This window comes from Nycticebus coucang, chromosome 5, assembly GCF_027406575.1.
Source record: "Nycticebus coucang isolate mNycCou1 chromosome 5, mNycCou1.pri, whole genome shotgun sequence".
NCBI classification, from domain to species: Eukaryota; Metazoa; Chordata; class Mammalia; order Primates; family Lorisidae; genus Nycticebus; species Nycticebus coucang.
Window position 1 is genome coordinate 31,572,904 of NC_069784.1, and position 21,098 is coordinate 31,594,001.

The window sequence follows — 21,098 nt, forward strand, 5'->3', positions numbered from 1 at the left end:
CTAGAAACTTGACCAAAGGGTTGATAACTTTTTAGCTTTTTCTTTCTTTTTTTTTGCAGTTTTTGGCCTGGGCCAGGTTTGAACCCACCACCTCTGGTATATGGGGACAGCGCCATACTCCTTTGAGCGACAGGTGCTGCCCAAGGGTTGATAGCTTTTCTGAAACAAAAGAGAAAAACTATTTCCCTTATTTTGGCAGCAATATTTAATGACATTCCTTGATTTTCTTCCCATTAAAAGAAAATTCAGAAACTTGGTGTTTGTTGTCACAAGAACTATTTTTACAAATTAAAAAATGTAAAACTAAGAAATTACGCTATTTGCCTTTGAAAAAATGACTCTTCAAAAGAAAAGACCTTTTCCTTTTTCTTGTAAAATTTAATCTCTGTTTAGAATTGTCAATATATTTTCTTAAGAGAAATTATTAATAAATTCACATGGCATGGTGGTTATTTTTCCAGTTCAAAAACTGAAGTTTTTGATTTACTATTTCCTCCTCCCCTGCCTCCATTAGATTCTGAAAGCTTCATTCTGCAATAAGCACGGTCTTGTATTTTTCTAGGAAGATATCCGTTTGGAGTTGAAGGTTAGGAAATGCCTGTATTTTATAGTTGTGGAAGTTCCTTATTTTTCCAGGACAGAGAAAGTGGTTTCAGCACTGAGGGCGGCTGAAGGGGTTAATGTTGGACTTGGCTGGATGTCAGTTAAACTTTTTTCCCTGGCTCTGCCCCGGGTTTCCCCTTGAAGGGATTTCCCTCCTCCTCTGCAACAAGACTCTTTATAAGAAGCAGACTTTCTATTTCACTCCTCACCGAGCCTCACTGGTTTTAGAGGCTGAAGGCTCTTCCCAAGCACTTTCAGCTGGAGCAGAAATTAGAGTTTTGGAACCGCTACTTTCTCATCACAGCAGCAACTTCAAATGCCTGGGAAGATGGTCCTGATCTTTGGAGCCTGGACTGTGCTTTGGACACTGCTTGCAGCTTGTAAGTTCCTCTCCCTGATCTGATAAACGCTAACGTTCCTTCTTAGTCCTGGTTTTGCTACGTTGGTGAACAAAGCACTAGAATCTTAAACAGGGGGAAAAATTAGTTTAATCCGGCCTTTAGTCTGCTGTTGAGTTTTGCCTAATGCCATTGTACTCTCACAGTTAGAGGTGCAAAGTGGTAGTTTTTTATACTTTTCTTCCAAAGTCAAATGAGCCGTGGGGACTCTATCTCTGGTCGGTCTATCTCTTTAGTTTCCTATACTTGATAATGAGGTCAAACTTAGCAAATAACAGCAGGACTTTGATACTGGACATCAAAGTCCGTACTGAGAATTCTCCCGGGTGAAAATGATTCCAGCACCTTCTCTGGGAGTCACCTCAGGGCTTTTTGGCTACTTTGCAGTTAATCTGAAGCAGTTTAGGGAAGAGATCAGACAGATCATAGTTTGGACATTACCGCAGAATGGAGAAGATAGAAAACCGCGTGGTAAGTTTGCTTTTCTCCTTTTTACTTTTGCAGCCCAAGCTTTTAAAATTGAGACCACTCCTGAATTCAGAACTCTGGCCCAGATCGGGAACTTGGTCTCACTGACTTGCAGCACCACGGGCTGTGAGGCTCCGTCTTTCTCTTGGAGAACCCAGATAGACAGCCCACTGAATGGAAAGGTGAGGAGTGAGGGCACCAAGTCCACGCTGACCATGGATCCTGTGAGTTTCGCCAATGAACACTCTTACCTGTGCACAGCAACGTGCGGGTCTGGGAAACTGGAAAGAGAAATCCAGGTGGAGATCTACTGTGAGTGCTTTCGAGAATCTTTGGTTTTCTCTCGACTTTGCTTGAAAATGGTTTTGAAAAAAATGGTATGTAAGGAAAAGTTTCTTAGAGGATATTCATGTGCAGATTCTTAGCTGTGAGGCAGGCAGCACCAGGAAAGCTAGAGACAGCGGGGGCTGGCACCAGATCAGGAATCCAAATTTTGGCTTCTATTTCCACCTCTACCACAAAAACGATGACCATGCATAAGACTTCCCCTCTCCAGGCTTCAGTTTCCTTACCTATCAAATGAAAATCTCTAAGGTTCTTTTCATTTAATTTTTTTAAAGTTCTATTTATTATATCCTTACAGGTTTACTTGCACGTGCCCTAAATGATTCATGAATCCCAACCTTCACGAATTTTCTATTCATTTATTCTTATGCAATTTGGTGATGAAAATGTGTCAAACGGTTTATGAAGCTAATGCATGGTGCCCTATGATGATATTAATGTACACAGCTATGATTTAATTAAAAAAATAAAAGTGAAATAAAAATATTGTCATAGAAAGGAAAATAAAGATAATTTGCCTCTAAAAAAAATAAAATAAAATCAGTTTAAGAATTAAACAGAAGATCCAGAATAACTTTTGTATAATAGTCTTTTCCTTAGACACAACAAAAAATTTTGGAAATATTTCGCTTTGTTTGGTGCTGATAAATTTAGGCATTCAGGGAGGAAGAGGTTGTGCCTTGAAGTCTGGGTGCTCAGAGATATTTGTATAAGAAATTAGTTTTGCCTGGTGAAGGGGAGTGAATTCTCCTAGTTTACCAGCTACTAAAATGCATCCCACTCCATCCGCAGATCAGCAAATGGAGTTAACAAGAGAAGTAAAAAACTAACTGATCGTGTGTCTTTGATCATTGATGGCCTCTCTTTCTAAAGAAACTGTACTCATTGATGGTCATTTGTTCATGAAGACCTTATTTTATTATAAAGATGCTGGTTCCTTTCTACTATATTAGGATTTTGCTCAGGAGCCTTAACGGATTCTTCAACAAACCCTGTGTGTTGCTAAAGCTTCCCAAGAAAGGATGCTTGTCCGGCTGCTTTCAATTACTCTGGCTGGACGTGCAGTTTATGCTGGTGCAGCCTCCCAAGCTCCTTGAAAGGTCCCCTTATGTAAATACAGGGAAAAGTAGCAAGTTCTTACATTACCTGATGTCAGACTGTGTCGATGAGGCACTTTTCTTACAAACTATGAGGGGCAGAAATGACTGGTGGAGAAATGAAAACTGCCATGTTTTTCACATAGCAAAGCATTTCCAGTGCCTTTGTCTTTTGCCCACAAGTAGCAAAAAGTTGAAGACTTAGAAAAGAGAAATGAAGGTCCAGCTGGCTCTCATTATCTTGCCTCGGGTTTTTCTCCAAGTGACTGTTTCTCATCAGGCTTAGCAGTTCGGTTCCACATTTGATTGTGATATTCTTTAAAGTTGAGACCTTTATATTCTTTTTTACTACACAGTCTTGAATCCACCAGTGTGTTGTCATCATGACAGTCTGTGATAAAAAAGGTAACCCTGGCCACGGAGCCAATGGCCCACTGAAATAGTGTGTTTTCTTGCACTGTAAGTTAGGCATTTTAGAAAACAAACCTTCCTTCCAGAATGTAAAGATTGTACAGGCGTATCTTTCTGGTGGATAAGTTCCTGTCAGAGGCATCATGATCAGAAGCCAATTATTTAAAATCTGTCTTTTCACTTCTAAGAGTATCTTCCTCCATAACTGTTCTTTGCAATGACATTCTGAGCCTTACAGATGCTATTATTAAAATGGAAATATATCTGCCCTGACTAAAACAAGAGAATGTGATCTAACATATCTGCGGTAGCAAACACAGAGTAATGTAAATAATGAGTTTAAATTCCATCTTTACCTTTTACTAGCTCTGTGACCTCACACAAGTTAGACAAACATACCAAATCCAAGTTCTCTTATCTGTGAAATGTGATCTCTGTCTCTTAGGGTTATTATGAGGATAAAATAAAACCACTGTATTAAGTAGACGGCCTAGTGAAACAGTGACATAGCATAGTGACAGGCACATGTTAGTTTCGACAAACATTAGGTTTATTTATTTCTTCTTTTATTCCAATAACATGTAATCTTCAATGTATACGGAAGAATCCTCTAAAATATAATTGATTCAAATTCTGGCTCCTTGAACCCACGTAAAATAAGGCTACTTAAGTAATTCTGTGATACTAAGACTGTATTAATGAAAACAGTTAGGCTTGATTTGCACTGTATTATACTGTGAGGAAGAAGTGAGCAAAAACCCATTATATAATTATTTGCTTGGCCTCTGCAGCTTTTCCTAAGGATCCGGAGATTCATTTCAGTGGCCCTCTGGAGGCTGGAAAGCCAATCACAGTCAAGTGTTTGGTCCCAGATGTATACCCGTTTGACAGGCTGGAGATGGAATTACTGAAGGGAGACCATCTCCTAAAGAATCAGGACTTCCTGGGGGATGTGGACAAGAAGTCCCTGGAAACCAAGAGTTTGGAAGTAACCTTCACTCCTGTCATTGAGGATACCGGAAAAGCTCTTGTTTGTCGAGCCAGATTATATATTAATGACATCGATTCTGTTCCCAAAGAAAGGAAGACTACGAGAGAACTGCAAGTGTACAGTGAGTACTTGTGTGATGCGGGCTAGTCTCTACGGGCATTCAGTATGGGATATAGCAATAAAATACAGCAATGAACTTAGCAACGAAGTCAACAAGAAACTTGTTTGTTTTTATTCCCTTTTTATTCATGGAGAGCATAGTATTTGCCAATAGCATACATTGTTTGGTGAAAAGAACACTGTATTTGAATGGAGAAGACTTGAGTTTAATTTCTGGCTCCATTAACTGTGTGAGCTTGTGTCACTTAATTTGTCTATTTTCCTGTCTCTCAAAGGGGAATAATACCATCTGATTAGGCAGTAGAAAATTGGTCAAATTATGAATTTTCAAAATCTTGTTTCATAAATTCTTATAATAAGCCTTGAAATGTTAGCTGCACAGGGATAGAAACTTTAAAAAGTGAGCAGTTATTCTCTGTGTGTTTATATGTGTTTATGTGTGTGTGCCAACACACATGTGCACCAGGTGAAGGAGCGGTGATGGGATTTGATCACCTCCCTTCTCCCTGACATGACCAGGAGATGGAAGCAGCCTTGTAGTCCCAGAATTTTGTACGAGTGCCTGTCTGTGCCTGCTCTAGACTAAAATGCTGTGTTCTTCTCTGGGTACCACAATTCAAAGGGGGTATTGCCAACTGTATAGCCTGTTTAGCTGAAATAGAAGAAGATGAAAAGGAATTTAATAATATTTTGAGAAGAATAGTCAAGATTGGGAATATTTTTCCTAGAGAACATAAAACCTGGGAAAGAGAACTCTATTAAGCATTTGAACGACAGTTGTGTGAAAGAGAGATTTATATTATTTTGTCATGTAGATGGCTAAAGTATGTATGTTTCAGTTAGTTATAGAGAGGAAGAGTTCAGCTCAATAGGGGAAACTGTGCTAGGAATGAGAGCTGCCCCCAAACCAAACCAACTGTTTTGTAAGGCAGAGGGCTGACTGTCTCAGTAAACGTTGAAGCTGACTTGGGTGAGCACATGGCGAGGAGGCTTAGATGGGACTCCTACCCCGAGATGGGAGTTGGAGCCACATGGGGCTTCTTAATTTCTGAGCACCTGTGACCATGTGAAAGCACAAAATGTCAAAACAGGAAAATCAATCAGAGTAGTCAGAAACTAGATTCACTATTTTTAATAACTCAGCAATTCTTCATAGTAGTTTGGCAGAGTAGGTTCATCATATTTGCAGAAGCCCATGCACACAGTCTGTGAGAGAAATTTAATACACCCACCCTCTTGCAATAGCTAATATTATGTCCTTCCTTTTCAGTCTCACCCAAGAATACAGGTATCTCTGTGAATCCCTCCACAACTCTGCAGGAAGGTGGCTCTGTGACAATGACTTGTTCCAGTGAGGGTGAACCAGCGCCACACATTTTCTGGAACAAGAAATTAGATAATGGAAAGCTACAGCTCCTTTCTGGGAATGCCACTCTCACCTTAATTGCTATGAGGATGGAAGATTCTGGAATTTATGTGTGTGAAGGAGTTAATCTAGTCGGAAAAGACAGAAAAGAAGTGGAATTAATTGTTCAAGGTGAGTAAAATGTGAAGATGGAGGGACAAAGGCATTGTCGCTGGGATTTGAGCAACAGGGACGCCACCTCAATGCTGGAATTGCTTCCGTGAGGTTCTCTGACAACCCTGCTGATGGTCATGCCCTTTAGTGCAAATACGTATATACCCTACTACGCAGACTTCCTGGGACCCTTCCCCGCTTGGGTGAGTCTTTTCCATCTCACAGCATTTCTTCCCCATCTTATTCTCTGGCGTTCTCTCTTCCTCCTGCCCCTGGGATATTGATCTTTCAGGTCACCACCTGTGGTTCTCTTCTCTTCTCACTCCACACTCCTAAGAATTAGACGACAATGGGCTGACTTCTGAAAAGTTAACTGAAACTTTTCAGTTAACTGAAAGGTAGACATTTTCTATCTATTTTACGGGTGAGAGAATGGAGTGTCACAGAGATTAACAAGAGTGCTGCTTGTGGATAGCACCCCTAGAGTTCGCCAGGAATCCTACGTTCTTCTTTCCATGTATAATCTCAATCATCCTCACCACAGGCGCAGCACAGTCCATAATTGGCCTAGTTTCAAAAGCTCTTTAGTTGCATTTTCTGTTATTTTAATACAAACGGGTATTAATCTAAATCTTATGCCTTTTCAATTACAGCTAACTGCCTTTATTATTTATTTTTATTGGAATTGATATTATTTTCAATTGGCAAATCATGATTGTGTACATCATAGGGCACCATGTGGGATTTGATATAAGTGTACAATGTGGGATGATTAAATCAAGCATCAAGGTGTCCATCACCTTGCTTATCACTTTTGGTGATGGGAACTCTGAAATTTACTATTCTAGCTATTTTAAAACATACATTATTATTATTAACTGTAGCCACCATGCTGTGCAATAGGTATCTAAAACGTGTTCCTCCTGTCTAACTGAAACTTTGCTACTTTTGACTAACATCTCCTTGTTCCTTTACGCCCCACACCCCCAGTCTCTGGTAACTGCTCTTCTGCTCTCTACTAAGCTGAGTTTGGCATTTTTAGATTCCACATAGAAGTGAGAGCGTGGGGTAGTTTCTGTTCCATTCAGTACATACTAATTAAGGACCCTGGTCCAAGAGTCAAAGAATTGTGCTTGGTGCTGGGCATAGAGACATGAATAAGAAGTGGCAACTGGCCTGGAGGAGAATGCAAACTAGCAAGGAAAGACAGGCATGTGTAAACACACCCTGGAAGAGCAAAAATAACGTTACCTATTTAAATGTGTCTTTCTGTCAGTTCTTTCTTTTCTATTAAGCCTTAAGCTAGATAAAGCCAGGAACCCTGCGTGTGTGTGTTTTACTGTCTGGGTGCCTAGCACAATACTTGACACATAGTAAGTGTTCAATGTTAGTTGAATTAATGAATACATTGTAAGCATGGGCAGCGCCAATTTTTCAAGCACGAAAACGTGGAGCTTAATCTTGGGTGATAAAATAATTCAAACTCACCGTCAGTCTGTGCCCTCAGTTTAGTGTTATGAGCATTCCCAAATGACCAGCGAAAAATTTACACTAATAAAAGTGTGCAAAGCTTATCATCCATCCTGGGATAGTTCTACCCCCAAATACGCTGCATCACCTTTCTTTCTTTCCTTCCTTCCTTTCTTCCTTCCTTCCTTCTTTCTTTCTTTCTTTTTTTTTTTTTATTGTTGGGGATTCATTGAGGGTACAGTAAGCCAGGTTACACTGATTGCATTTGTTAGGCAAAGTCCCTCTTGCAATCATGTCTTGCCCCCAGAAGGCGTGGAACACACTGAGGCCCCACCCCTCTCCCTCCTTCCCTCTTTCTGCTTCCCTCCTCCACGACCTTAATTGTTATTAATTGTCCTCATATCAAAATTGAGTACATAGGATTCATGCTTCTCCATTCTTGTGATGCTTTACTAAGAATAATGTCTTCCACTTCCATCCAGATTAATACGAAGGATGTAAAGTCTCCATTTTTTTAAAAAAAAAAATGCGTCACCTTTCAATGTGCACAGGAAATGTGTTCTGGGCTTGCGGAGAGTTGTTTTGCCCTTTGCATCACATGGGATGCTAATGACCTTAAGTATTGAAGGTAGAAATGAACTTCCAAGGGACCTTTCAGCGACCTAAGTTACGAGTTCTCATGGTAACATACAGACCCACTGTAAAGAATCATCTGAGAAGTCATTCTTACCCCGTTACAGCATATAAAGGATTCAGAAACTCTGCTTATGCTGAATGATCTCTTTTTCAAAATCCAATCACACATTGGTTTGTGGAGGTTATTTCATGAGATCCTTTTTTCCAAACTACTAAGATATCACAATTAGACAAAACAAATTGAGCAAAATAGATGAGACCATGCAAAACATGGCTGATCTGGATTATTTATTTATTCATTGAGAGTTCTTCTATCTCCAGCCTGCTATTTATAAGGAAGAGTGTGGTGATTTTCTGAGTTTCATCTGTCACTTTCAGGGTTGCCCAACCACTTTAGGGGGAATAAAGTCAAGACTGAGAATTCCCTTTCTCCCTACACCACAGTCACGCAGCAGAAGTTTGTGTACCTATCAGGGAGAGCCCCGACAGCCAAAGAGCCTTCCTGGCTTCTTGACACATGGGAGTTTGCCCTCCCATCTCAGCTTTCAGCCCCTGCACATTGTGATGTAGTTTATCTTGCATCAAGCAAAGTTTGGAGGTGGCTTATGTATCACCTTAGTGCTTAGATTTTTACTTTGCTTTCAGTGTGAGTCTGTGTGACTCTCATGGTACAACTTTGTATTATTGAACAGAAGCTGCAAGTGCTGGTCCGTTGTGGGTATTGTTTTTAATTAGATGACACCTTGGGTGTGTAGCTTTTCTCAGGACCTCTTTTATATCTTGTTTCACCTCCACATAAGGATGATATAATTTAGTTGTTCCGGCAACTGAAAAGCTGGGACCTTGAATCAGTCTCACCTGGCATCAAGTCCTAATTTTGCCTCTTGCAAGTTGGGTACAGTTATTTAGCATTTCTGAGCCTAAATTCCCTCAGGAAAGAGAAGGAGGGGAAAAAAGAACCCAAAAAGGGGAGAAGAGGAAGGAAGAGAAAGTAGTTTACATAATTCTTGACACACAAGAACCACTTAAATCATCTGAGCTCTTGTCCACTGCTGCAGTGATTTGATAAACTGCATTTGGATTGTTGCTGTGAAAAGATGTCCACCTGTCTTGACAAATTTTTATCAACATTCATGTTGTTAAGTGAAAGAATCAACAGGCTATCAGAGATTCATTGTTAAAAGATTATGGTCTTTTTTCCTGCCAGGTCCAATGTGGAGAGGTGTAATTTCTTCTTGGCACAAATAACTGAAAGGATAACAGGAAAAATAAAAATCATATATTGATTTTCACATATCATAAGAATAAATAAGATTCTTTTCTTCTTTTCAGGAAGAAAATAAGATTCTTTATTTATTCTTCCTTTCTTCTTTCCTAAAAAGAAGAAAAGAATCTTATTTTCTTTTCCTTTTGTTCTCCCCTCCCCTATAGAGAAACCATTTACTGTTGAGATCTCCCCTGGACCCCGGATTGTCGCTCAGATTGGAGATTCAGTTGTGTTGACATGTGGTGTCACGGGCTGCGAATCCCCTTCTTTCCATTGGAGAACGCAGATAGAGAGCCCTCTGAGTGGCAAGTTGACGAGTGAGGGGACCAAGTCTGTGCTGACCCTGAGCCCTGTGAGTTTTGAGAATGAACACTCTTACCTGTGCACAGTGACCTGTGGACAAAGGAAACTGGAAAAGGAAATCCAGGTGGAGCTCTACTGTAAGTGGCTTTCAGAATTGTTTCCTGTTTATTTGTTTGTTTGTTTTTAATTCCATTGGAAGGAAAAGGATGTGAGTCTGTGATATACAGTGAGTGCCATATATTTAGAAAGGGAACTTAGCATTGTGAATGGTTCTTAAATCTTTGAACCAGAATGCTTTGATGCAGCATAATGGGCCTAAATCTTAAGTACACATTTCATGTCTATATACCACCCTTAATTCTACTGTGGGTGCATTGGTGAAGCTGTGTCACGTTAAGACTCTGTCACTGTGCACTTGAATACGCTCCCTGCTCTCCATCCCTTACGTGTGTGTGTGGGCTAGAGAGAGACGGTGAAGGCAGTGGAGTCAGTGCCCATCCAGATGGCTGGCTGGGGATGACAGCTGCTCAACTGTCCAAATTGGAGGTGAAGCCTCTTTTAAAGGCACATTTGGAAAGCTGATCTGTAGGATGGGAAGAAAATGAGGCAAGAGGGGGCAGCACCTGTGGCTCAGGGAGTAGGGCGCTGGTCCCATATGCCAGAGGTGGTGGGTTCAAACCCAGCCCCGGCCAAAAACCACAAAAAAAAAAAAAAAAGAAAAAAAAGACAGAAAATGAGGCAAGAGGAAGGGAGAAAGCCAAGAATGAAGATAGACAAGGAGTTAGGCTGGGGATGGGGATAGTTGGTGGTAGTCGCTCAGGTGAGGAGCAGGATCAGGGGCAGCTCTGAGTCTCAGTGCTGAGTTACACTGTGCACATATAACATGACACTTGGTAGTCTTGTCACTTTAATAAAAAGTATTTACAAGTAGGTTAAAGTAACTGAGCTTTTTATCTGAGCTAATAAAAGCACTTTGAGTCAACGTTAAACAAAAAGTATTTACAAGCTCAATTCTCTATGAATTCGACATTGCTGGAGTTCCTCAGTCTTATCATGATAGGGGGACAAAATGCGCAAAGTGACAACAAAGTTATATCTTTGGGAGGGTTACTTTGCCTTGTTTTACTCAGTGGAACTCCAGAGAACAGATTGTAGAGATTTTTTTCCACCAGAATCCTTGCCCAAACCCTTTGGGATTTTGTTGAGGATGAGTTAGAGTATGTCTGTAAAGGGATTTGAATCTCTCAGAAGAAGGGTAAATTTTACGTGCATTATCATATTACCCAGAGTCCGTGATCTGCTGATGTAGACCATTCCCAAAAGAAGTGAAAACCAGAGGTGAAGTCTTACGGCAATATGAAACTATTTGAGAATGTATCGCTTGAACAACATTTTGCTTAAGAAAGAAACCTTTTTAGCATTATTATTGCCCTTGATAACTATTTTAATCTCATTTTTGTTGATTTGCGTAGGTTATATTATGAGCATTATTATTTGGATTACAAATCTCTCAGGTTAGATTCTAAATAACACAGTTAAGAATTCTTTTCATAATTCTAGGTATTATTTGAGAAATATTTAAAACTTGCTGCATGAATTTGATCATTAGAATTTAAACTGTCTAAATCGAGAAGTGCTTGTGAGTCTTACTTGACACCACGTGGCTACCCAGCTTTGGGAAGGCACGCCTGGGCTCTCAGGTCAGAGAAACAACACAATTGTGAGCTTAGTCCAGTGACTTTCTTGGTATGATGTGTACTAAAAAATCTCTTAGTCTTTATGACATCTCAATCTTCTGAGCTATGAAATAAATAATAGTCATTTTAACCAGCTGCTTTGAAGACTGAGATAATGGCATGTTAAGATACTTGTTCATCTTAAGTGTTCAATACATCATGGCAAATATTTAAAACATTTAAAATATATTGGCAAAAAAAAAAAAAAAAAAATAAAAAATAATTAAATGAGATAAAAACAATTGTTAAAGAAATAGGTATTCAATAGTTAGATCTTTCCCTGCTTCCAACATCAGTATTAATTCCAATACTATATGATTGAGGGGCTTTGTAAAATATTCATAATAATTAAAATATACTTGGCACCCTACAGTTTACAAAGCACTTTAGTATGTTGTCATTTGATCTACACCACAAACTTGTAAATAAGCAAAGTATAGACACCTCCCCTTATTCACAGGGGATACATTCCAAGACCTCCAGCAGACGCCTGAAACCTCAGACCTGTATATACTCCACAAACACAGTACTGAACCCTGGGTATACTATGACTTTTCTTACCTATACATACCTATCATAAAGTTTGATATGTAAATTAGGCACAATAAGAGATTGCCAATAACTAATAATAAAACGATTCTACTGTAATAAAAGTTAAAAAAAAAAAAAAATATATTGGCACACCTTTTGTGTGTGGGACATAACCACAAGAGGGAGTTTCCCTAACAAAATCAAATATTTTGACCAGGTTGTTTGTACCTTCATATTAACCTGAAATTAATTTACTTAAAAAATAAAAACAAATTAAATATAGTGTTACTAAGTAAGATGATGGAAGCTGATGTGTCCTTAGCAAAGATCAGGTCATGGCACTCAACATGATTTCATTACTAAGAAGAGAAAAATAAGAAAAAAAAAGTATTACTTGATAATAATTTATGATGTATTTTCTGTTTCCTACATTATTTATATTTAATATCATGAATATGTATTTATTCTTAACATCATTATTTACCAATGATCATTCTATTCTAGTTGAGTTAAAGCTGTTATTTTGAGACCTTTATATTTGATAGGGCTTAGCTCAATTTTGCCTTGAATGTTATTTATAAACATCATTTTTGCTTGATATTTACAGCATTCTCTAGAGATCCAGAAATTGAAATGAGTGGTCTGCTAGTGAATGGAAACCCTGTCACAGTAACCTGCAAGGTTCCTAATGTATATCCTCTTGACCGGCTTGAGATTGAATTACTTAAGGGAGATACTATTCTGAAAAATGAAAACTTTTTGGAGGAACTGGATAGAAAATCCCTAGAGACCAAAAGTTTGGAAATGACCTTCATCCCCACCACTGAAGATACTGGAAAAGTTCTTGTTTGTCAGGCTAAGTTACAAATTGATGGATTGGAATTTGAACCCAAACAAAGGAAGAGTACACAGACACTTTTTGTCAATGGTGAGTACATAAGTGTTGCTTCCACAATTTAATATAGATTTCTTTGCCATGTTTGCCAAATAATAGTTAAAATAAGGTTAACAATTAAAACCTCTGTGGAAAAAGCAATAACTGAAAAGAAATATCAAAATAATAATGACTATAAGAAACCACCCCACACCCCCAAAAAACTTAAAATAATAACCATTTATTTGCTCATGATTGTATGAGTTGGCAATTTGGAGAGGGGCCAGCTGGCAGTTAGTCACGTCAATATGGGCTGAGCTCCCATAAGCATTTTAGAAAGATTGGCAAGATCGATTGATCTCGGGTCACCTCACTCATGAATCTGGAGTCTTATCCAGGATGTTATGGCCTTTCTTTCGTCATCCTCAAGAAAGGTAGCCTAAGTTTAATCGCAGAGCAGTGTTTCAAGAAGGTAAAAAGAAAAGTAGCCTCCTAAAGGTCAAGGTGTGGGAGTCCTACAGTGTTACTGCTTCTGTAACTGTCACTGTTATATTGCTCACAACGAGTCACAAGGCCAACTCAGAGTCAAGGGTGGGGGAAGGAGAACATACCTTTTCATAGGAGGAGATTCAAGTAATTCATGGTCATGATTAATCTACTAATAGGCAATATACACTATTGTGGACCATCCATTCTTTGGTAGCAAGAGAGTTTCTGTAGAACTTACTCTCATCAGAATACATTCATGATGTGTCCATATTCTACTCTTTCATTCTGTATCTGCTAAAGTAAATCAGGACAGAAACTCTTGAATCCATAGAACCTGTAGCCCAGTTTTGCAATATTTTTAAAACTCTTTGGGACTCAGGGTATGAGGAGTCAATCTAATAGGTATCTCTACCTTTTCAGTTGCCCCCAATGATACAACCATCTTGGTCAGCCCCTCCTCCATCCTGGAAGAAGGCAGTTCTGTGACAATGACATGCTCCAGCGATGGCCTTCCAGCTCCGAAAATCCTGTGGAGCAGGCAGCTAAAGGATGGGGCTCTGCAGCCTCTTTCTGAGAATGCAACTCTTACCTTAATTTCTACAGAAAAGGAAGATTCTGGAATTTATGTGTGTGATGGGATTAACCAGGCTGGAACAAACAGAAAAGCAGTAGAATTAATTATCCAAGGTGAGCCGAGTGTGATGGATGGGTTATCATTGCTGGTGTCTTTTTGGTTGTGTTATTGGTTGTGAGCAAAACCCTCCTTGACAACAAAATTTTTACTATAAAAGTGTATTGATATTGAGTCTTTTGAAGAGTTAATGATTATTTCCTGTGCCTGGGAAATTACAAGTTACTTATCCTGAAATTCTTCTAACTTCAAGTGAAATGTTAGCTCTGGGAACTGTGCCAGGGGCTCCAGTTACACTTACCAGGCAATGATCATGGTGTTGAAATAAACATAGGAGGAGTATATTATGTATTTGGGAATTATTTAGGATTAAAGCCACAGGATTGAGGATTAAGAGTTGGCTTTAATTAGACTCCAAGCAGCAATTTCCCAAGGTGTCTACTAGTATTTGCTCAGAAGCCTAAGATAACACTTAACACCTTTTGCAAAGTCCAAGAGTAGCAGTGACTGTGTGCTCTGGCTCATTAGTCTGGTTATCTAGGCCCCCTCTTTCCAGGATAGAGACTCAAACCCGCAATTTCTATTGGGCAAGCCAAAGTCAATCATGAAGCAATCAATTTAGATTTGCCCCTAGACCCTCCCTTTGGGTATTATTTGCACTAAGATAATGATATTAAGACATTCTTATTACCTCATCTCAATGAGATTTGCAATTTAAAGGAATAATCTTGGAAGGGCAATGCACAACCGCAATCAAAACAAAAGCAAAAAAAGATGGCTGCCACAGCTTTAGTTAAGGAAAGAATTTTAAATCAGATCCCCCAAATAGATGACCTTAGTAGAAATCTGATTTAAAAAATGTTGATGTCCTAGGGTGCATCTTGGAAGGATGCAGGTGAAGTTTACTAAGTGTAGAGTATAAGGGTTTGAACACAATAATTAAGAAAATGCCATGAAGGCTATGTTAACCAGTTCGGTGAAAATATTTCAGACTGTATATGGAACCAGCACATTGTACCTCATGATTGCATTATTGTACACAGCTATGATTTAATAAAAAAATAAAAAATAAAAAATGTTGATGTGGTACTTCCCCCAATAGGTTGATGCATTAATAAAGATGTTATATGTCAAGCACTTAACCCAGTGCCTAGAACTCAGTAAACGGTAGTGGTGTTGTTAAGGATGCTGAAAAAGGCATCTTTATGCAGCTTAATTTCTTGATCAGGGAAGATCCAGGTCAAAACTCAGAAGCCTGTAAAGGTATTTGTACTAGAGGGAAAATTTTGCACAACTGTGTGACAAAATATTAATTTTGTTTCTCACATATGAATTCCATAGCTATTTATTAGACACTTATTCTTTGTACTAGTCCGTGTAAAAGAATCACATTAAGGGGCACAAGAGAAACATAACATGCCTTCTCTTGTTACAACATGATAGTTTCCAACAATCCGGTGAGTTCTTGGCTTCTTTACTTGCCCTTCTTGACCTGAGATGCAAACAAAAAGCACAGATAGCTCTTTGGCAGCTATTTGTTGATGTTATACATTAGTATGGAACTGACTTATATTGCACTCAATCGGGGGTACCTTTTAAATTCTCTTTACAGTTGCTCCAAAAGACATAAATCTTACAGCTTTTCCTTCTGAGAGTATCAAAGAAGGAGACTCTGTCACTATCTCCTGTACATGTGAAAATGTTCCAGAAACATGGATAATCCTGAAAAAGAAAGCAGAGACAGGAGACACAGTCCTAAAATCCATAGACGGCGCATATATCATCCGGGAGGCCCAGCTGGAAGATGCTGGGGTTTATGAATGTGAATCTAAAAATGAGCTTGGCTCACAATTAAAAAGTTTAACACTTGATGTGAAAGGTTAGTTTTTTTATTTTTGTTTTTATTTATTTATTTTTTCATAATAGTTTAGAGGTTCTGTGGATTGTAAAGACTTCCTAGTAGTAGATGAATGAGAGAAAAATGGGGGTGAATTCCATGTTGATTGTGGTTATTTCTTAATATTTCTTGAAATAATCAAGCACAGTGGCTCTATCCTAGAGAGGTCAGGGAGGAAGTTGACATTAATCATTGGTGAGTATGGAATTCCCATTTGCTTTTGTCAAAGTGTAAAATTCATCACTGGTCTCCAAGATCTTGCATTTGCTAAGTGCTTAGCCATATTTTTAAAACCTTTCCCTGGGGATAATAAGGAAACTAGAGAAGTAGGATTGGCATATAGAAAAAGAATGAGCACATTGTACCCTATGATTACATTAAAGTACACAGCTATAATTTAATAAAAATAAAAAAATAAAATAAAAGTTTAGAAAGGGAAAAATATAATAAAAGAAAAAGAAGGAATCTATCCAGATCCTCTTCCTTCCTTCCAGAAGGGAATACTATTTTCTTAACATGAAGTAACTGCATATTTTCCAGATTGACTTTTTTCAGGATAATAATCAGATGCAGCAAACTCGAGGAGCCCCTTGATCTCCTAACTCCCCTGGTGAATGCACAGTGGGTAGAATGTGTTGATCTTAGTGGTGCAGGAGGATGCATCGGCCTGGGGCTAATCAGTTCCTCACTGCTTTCATGCTAATGAGCTCCTATTGTGTATTGGAAGCCATGCTTGGCAGCGGCAGACAATTAGAACTGTAAACAAATGCCAACTCTTACAAATGCCAACTCTTCCAAGACCTGAAACAGCGGTCACTTGACAATGTAGAGAAAGTTCAAACCGAAGTCGGGAAACTGATAAAAAAAATTCACTGATCTGGCCAAATCTCTCAAAATTGCAAGCATTACCATGTTTTGTCTTCACAGTACCTCCTCGAAACATGACAATATCAATACATCCATCTAGAAGTGTTACAGAAGGAGAAAATATCACGATTACATGTAAAACTTTTAGTCATCCACCTGCAGTGATTATCCTGAAAAGAGTTGGTCTGGGCGATGAAGTTACTATGCGTTCAAAGAATGGAACATTTACCTTGCATCATGTGACTCAAAATGACACAGGCGTATATGTAATCAGTGCCTCCAATGAGGTTGGGGCTGATTCTGGACAGATTGAGATCTCAGTTATGAGTAGGTTAAAATATATTCATTCCTTTTTTCTCTATTCCTGGATGACTCCAGGCCATCTTTAATAAAGCCCAGCTCCAGGAAATCGGCCTCCTGACCTTTCTGTAGTTCTGTCTGTACTTGACTGTTCTCTTCTAAAGTCACATCAAAGGCGCTTCTCTGCCTCTGAACCGTCTCTCTCACACATTGTTGTCTTTTCTCATTGCTTTATTAAATTCAGCACTTAACATGCTTGCCACTTTCCACCTAATATTTAAATGAACAATCAAAGAATAATAGGCACTCAGCTAGAAATTCGTGCCCCCAATCTGAATATAGTTTAAAATAAATGGAGAACCAAAAATAAAAAAAAAAACTGATAATTTTCTAGGTATTTTTAAGCCAGTGTTCCTTTGTATTTGCCTGGGCTTTTTATTTGTTTCATTTTGTCTTGGCGTGAATGTATTTTGATAGAAATGGTCAGGAGTCTTTAAGGTATTCAGTGTTTATACAAGTAATAAAAAATTGTATGTGAAGGTTTCCCTGGCAACTGAATTAGCAGGAAATTTCTGTTTTGGGCTGTGGGGAAAATAGAAAGGCAAAAGATAATTTATGAAATTGAAAGGAAAACAAGAGAAATAGAAGAACTACTACTTAGCATGCCATCAATATCGATGCACCATGTTTAAATTATTTGGATAATTCAGAAAAATATGCATTTGGGGTCTCTTGTAGGTTCTTATCACTGTTTTGATTTACTTCTCCTTCGGGAGCTAGTTGTATTATTATAATAAAACGTGCCACTATTGTTATTATTAAATGAACTCTTTTTGCACTAGACATTAATTGTATCCATTTTGTTACTTTTCCAGAAAGAGAAAATAACAACCCGTTTCATCCTGCGCTTGTCCTGCTCTATTGTGCATCCTCCTTAATCATACCTGCCATTGGAATGATCATTTACTTTGCAAGAAGAGCCAACATGAGAGGGTCCTACAGTCTCGTAGACGCACAGAAATCAAAAGTGTAGCGAACGTCTGCTATGTTGAACTAGAGACATTATTTATTAGTCCAAATCCTTAACACTGCTCATCATTCCATGGGAAAAACAGTGAACTTGGAGTTCAGACTTCCCTGAATGTAATGAACTTGGAAAGAAATGACCACCTATGTCTGTGCTGCCAGCAAGGAAAGCCACAGGGAACCTTTCTGCCTGAAAAGCAGTCACTTCTATTGAGATGGGGCAAGTTCCTAGATGTGCATAGACAGTAACACAATCTGTACATATATAAAATAGAATTATGCCATAGCAAGGTTGCTTGCTTAAAATAAGATGGTTCAAATAATTAAATGCTGTTGCCTGTACTGTGATAATTTAATGTATCTTAGGAAAATTTTACATTAATATTGACTGACAGCTGACCTACATCATTTTTCTTATGTTTTATTTCCTTTAACAAAATTTTATTCCTATGAAGTTCATTGATAATAATGTTGTGTTTTGTAAAGATGCCAGGTTTTATATGTTTATAGGCAAATGATAAATAGAGAGAGCGCTAGGTTGACTTTCAGGTACTAAATGCCTCAACCGATGGTGAAACGGTAGACTGGGTTTCTTTCCAGAATGGTACTAGTATGGTACGGAGATGCAGCTTCATATCGGTTCAGCAGACTGTTGAGTCATTTTCCAAATGTGCTCTAAAAATGAAACCTCTTTTGACTTTCTTTTGTGAATGTCTAGATTTTTTTTGTATAGTAAAATAATAATTTCTGGAATTGGAAGGGTTGTGTGCTTATTTAATAGAAACTGCCTCCTTAATCATGGTGTAGCTTTTTTTCTTTTCTTTTGAGACAGTCTTATTATGTCACCCTTGGTAGAGGGCTGTGATGTCACAGCTCACGGTAACTTCTAACTCCTGGGCTTAAGTCATTCTCTTGCCTCGACCTCCCAAGTAGCTGGGACTACAGGTGTCTGCCACAACCCCCAGCTATTTTTTTTTTTTTTTTGCAGTTGTCATTGTTGTTTAGTAGGCCCGTGCTGGGTTCGAACCCGCCTGCCTCAGTGTATGTGGTTGGCTCCCTAACCTCTGAACTATGGGCACCAAGCCATGTTGCAGCTTTTGTTGAATTGCCAAGTTACAAGAGTGAAGAGTTCAAACTATGGAAATAATAGATACTGTAAAATGTGGTCCACAGACTGCTTTTATTAAAATCACCATGGGAATGTGACAAAAATTCAGATATCTTGGTGTCATCCTAAGCTAATGAAATACTTGGTTTTGGTTCCTCGGAATCTGCCATTTTTTAAATGTAAAAATATAAACAGTATATACAAAAAAATGTAGATTAATATACACTTGTCAATGGGCAACAAATGAATACCTATGTATATACCCCAAGGCCAAGAGGTGAAACATCACTGTTCTTTAGAGCTTTTTATGAGCCACATGCTGATGGCAACTCTTTCCTCTTATTTAGCGTAACCAATAAATGTCTTGAATTCTATATTGCTCATTTCCTTGCTTCCTTTGGAACTTTATACCTATTTATGCATGCATAAGTAGTACATTACTTAGTTTTGCCAGGTTTTGAATTCTATATAAATACAATAAAATGATGTATTTGTCTGCCTCGTGACTTCATTGTTTCCCTCAAAATTATGTTCTTGAACAATTCATTCGTGTTGCTGTATAATTACAGGTAATTTATTTTTTATTGTGCTATAGTATTCTACTATAATACTTCTCTGTAATTTGCTTATCTCCTAATGTTGATCAATATTTGGGCTGTTTCTACTTTTTTCTATTGTGAACAAAACTTCTGTGAACTGTGCACATATTCCTAGCTAACCTGTATAAGAATTTACCCAGGGTGCAACAATTTCTCTAAGGAAACTGCCGGGTAATAGTATTTGTACATACTGAAGTTTATAGGGAAAACTAAACTGTTTTCTGAAGCTGCTAAAATAATTTATACTTTAACCAGCAGGCAAAAATATTCCCATTATTAAAAAGCTTGCCAAGTGTGGTATTGTCTGATCTAAAACATTTTTAAGTCCTTATGACTGTAAATTGATTTATCATAATGTTTTAAAATTTAATTTCGCAGATTATTAATAAGCTAGAACTTAAAAAAACATTTTAGGACCTTTTATGTAGAAAGAAGAGTGTTCTCTTTTGTGAAATGTCTGTACATTTCTTTGGCTGTCTTTCTAGACATTGGTTGTCTTTTTCTTACTGATCCTTATCAAATCTTTTAGAAAAGTTTTGTTATTTTCTTCATTTCATAAATATCTTCTTTTAAAAATTTATTTCCAGGGAGTTTGTAATTTTTATACTACTATTAATGGCATCTGAAAAATTATATGTATTACTACAATCAATAAATAGAACATTTTTATCACTTCGAGATTTCCATCACACTCCATTGGCAGTAAAGCTTCCCACCCCACCACCATCTTTGGCCCTTGACAAATACAGACCTGTTTTCAATCTCCACGGTCTTCTTGCTTCTTTTATATAAATGGGATTGTAGAGCATGTAGCCAGCAGTTTTCAACCTCTGGGTTGTGACCCCTTTGGGAGTCGAATGACCCTTCCACAGGGGTTGCCTAACCATCCTGAGTATCAGATATTTACAGTATGATTCATAACAGTAGCAAAATTACAGTTACAAAGTAGCAATGAAAATAAGCTTATGGTTGGGGGTCACCACGACATGAGCAACTGCATTAAAGGGTCGCGGCATTAGGAAGGTTGAGAACCACTGATGGCCTTTTGTGTCTGTCTTCTTCACTTAGCTTAACACTCCTGAGATTTCTCTATGTCATTTTGTGTATATTCCCAACTAAATTAAACTGATATTTTAAACATTGTACCTTTAGACAATAAAGCCTAAAAATGTTAATTTTGGCTTTTCTTTTCTTTGTGCTTTTCAGTCCTCCCTGTCTTTACCATAAGTATTCACACGGCTACAGATTTCAGATGGTACAAAAAATGCAAGTAGAAAAGACAGTTAATGAACTTTCTTTAACTTCAAAGGCAGTTTCTTGGACTGTGACTGCCTGTGACGACATGGATGAATCTCACACAAAAAATATTGAGTACGAGAAAACATCAGTAAGGGTACATACTAGATAATTTC

At 38.2% G+C, this 21,098-nt stretch overlaps 1 protein-coding gene across 3 annotated transcripts; it reads left to right on the forward strand.

Annotated features, from left to right (window-relative positions):
- The first annotated feature begins 733 nt into the window (after positions 1-733).
- VCAM1 (vascular cell adhesion molecule 1) lies at positions 734-20,847 on the forward strand. 3 transcript variants are annotated; one of them, XM_053591988.1, is made up of 10 exons: positions 734-983; positions 1,506-1,781; positions 4,114-4,434; positions 5,704-5,970; positions 9,490-9,765; positions 12,503-12,823; positions 13,679-13,945; positions 15,502-15,768; positions 16,714-16,980; positions 17,829-20,847. In XM_053591988.1, exons 1-10 carry the CDS (start codon positions 920-922, stop codon positions 17,984-17,986), a joined length of 2,484 nt encoding a protein of 827 aa, XP_053447963.1. In that variant the 5' UTR covers positions 734-919; the 3' UTR covers positions 17,987-20,847. The 3 variants fall into 3 exon arrangements, with proteins under 3 accessions (XP_053447963.1, XP_053447966.1, XP_053447965.1); XM_053591990.1 differs by lacking the exon at positions 16,714-16,980 and having other exon boundaries at positions 738-983; XM_053591991.1 differs by lacking the exons at positions 15,502-15,768; positions 16,714-16,980 and having other exon boundaries at positions 736-983.
- Positions 20,848-21,098: the final 251 nt, after the last annotated feature.

Excerpts from the sequence above, each read along its gene's own strand:
- VCAM1 (XM_053591988.1), top strand. The coding sequence starts at position 920 with ATGCCTGGGAAGATGGTCCTGATCTTTGGAGCCTGGACTGTGCTTTGG. Across the intron at positions 5,971-9,489 it reads AGTGGAATTAATTGTTCAAG|AGAAACCATTTACTGTTGAG; the intron begins GTGAGTAAAATG and ends CCTCCCCTATAG. Across the intron at positions 15,769-16,713 it reads TTTAACACTTGATGTGAAAG|TACCTCCTCGAAACATGACA; the intron begins GTTAGTTTTTTT and ends TTGTCTTCACAG.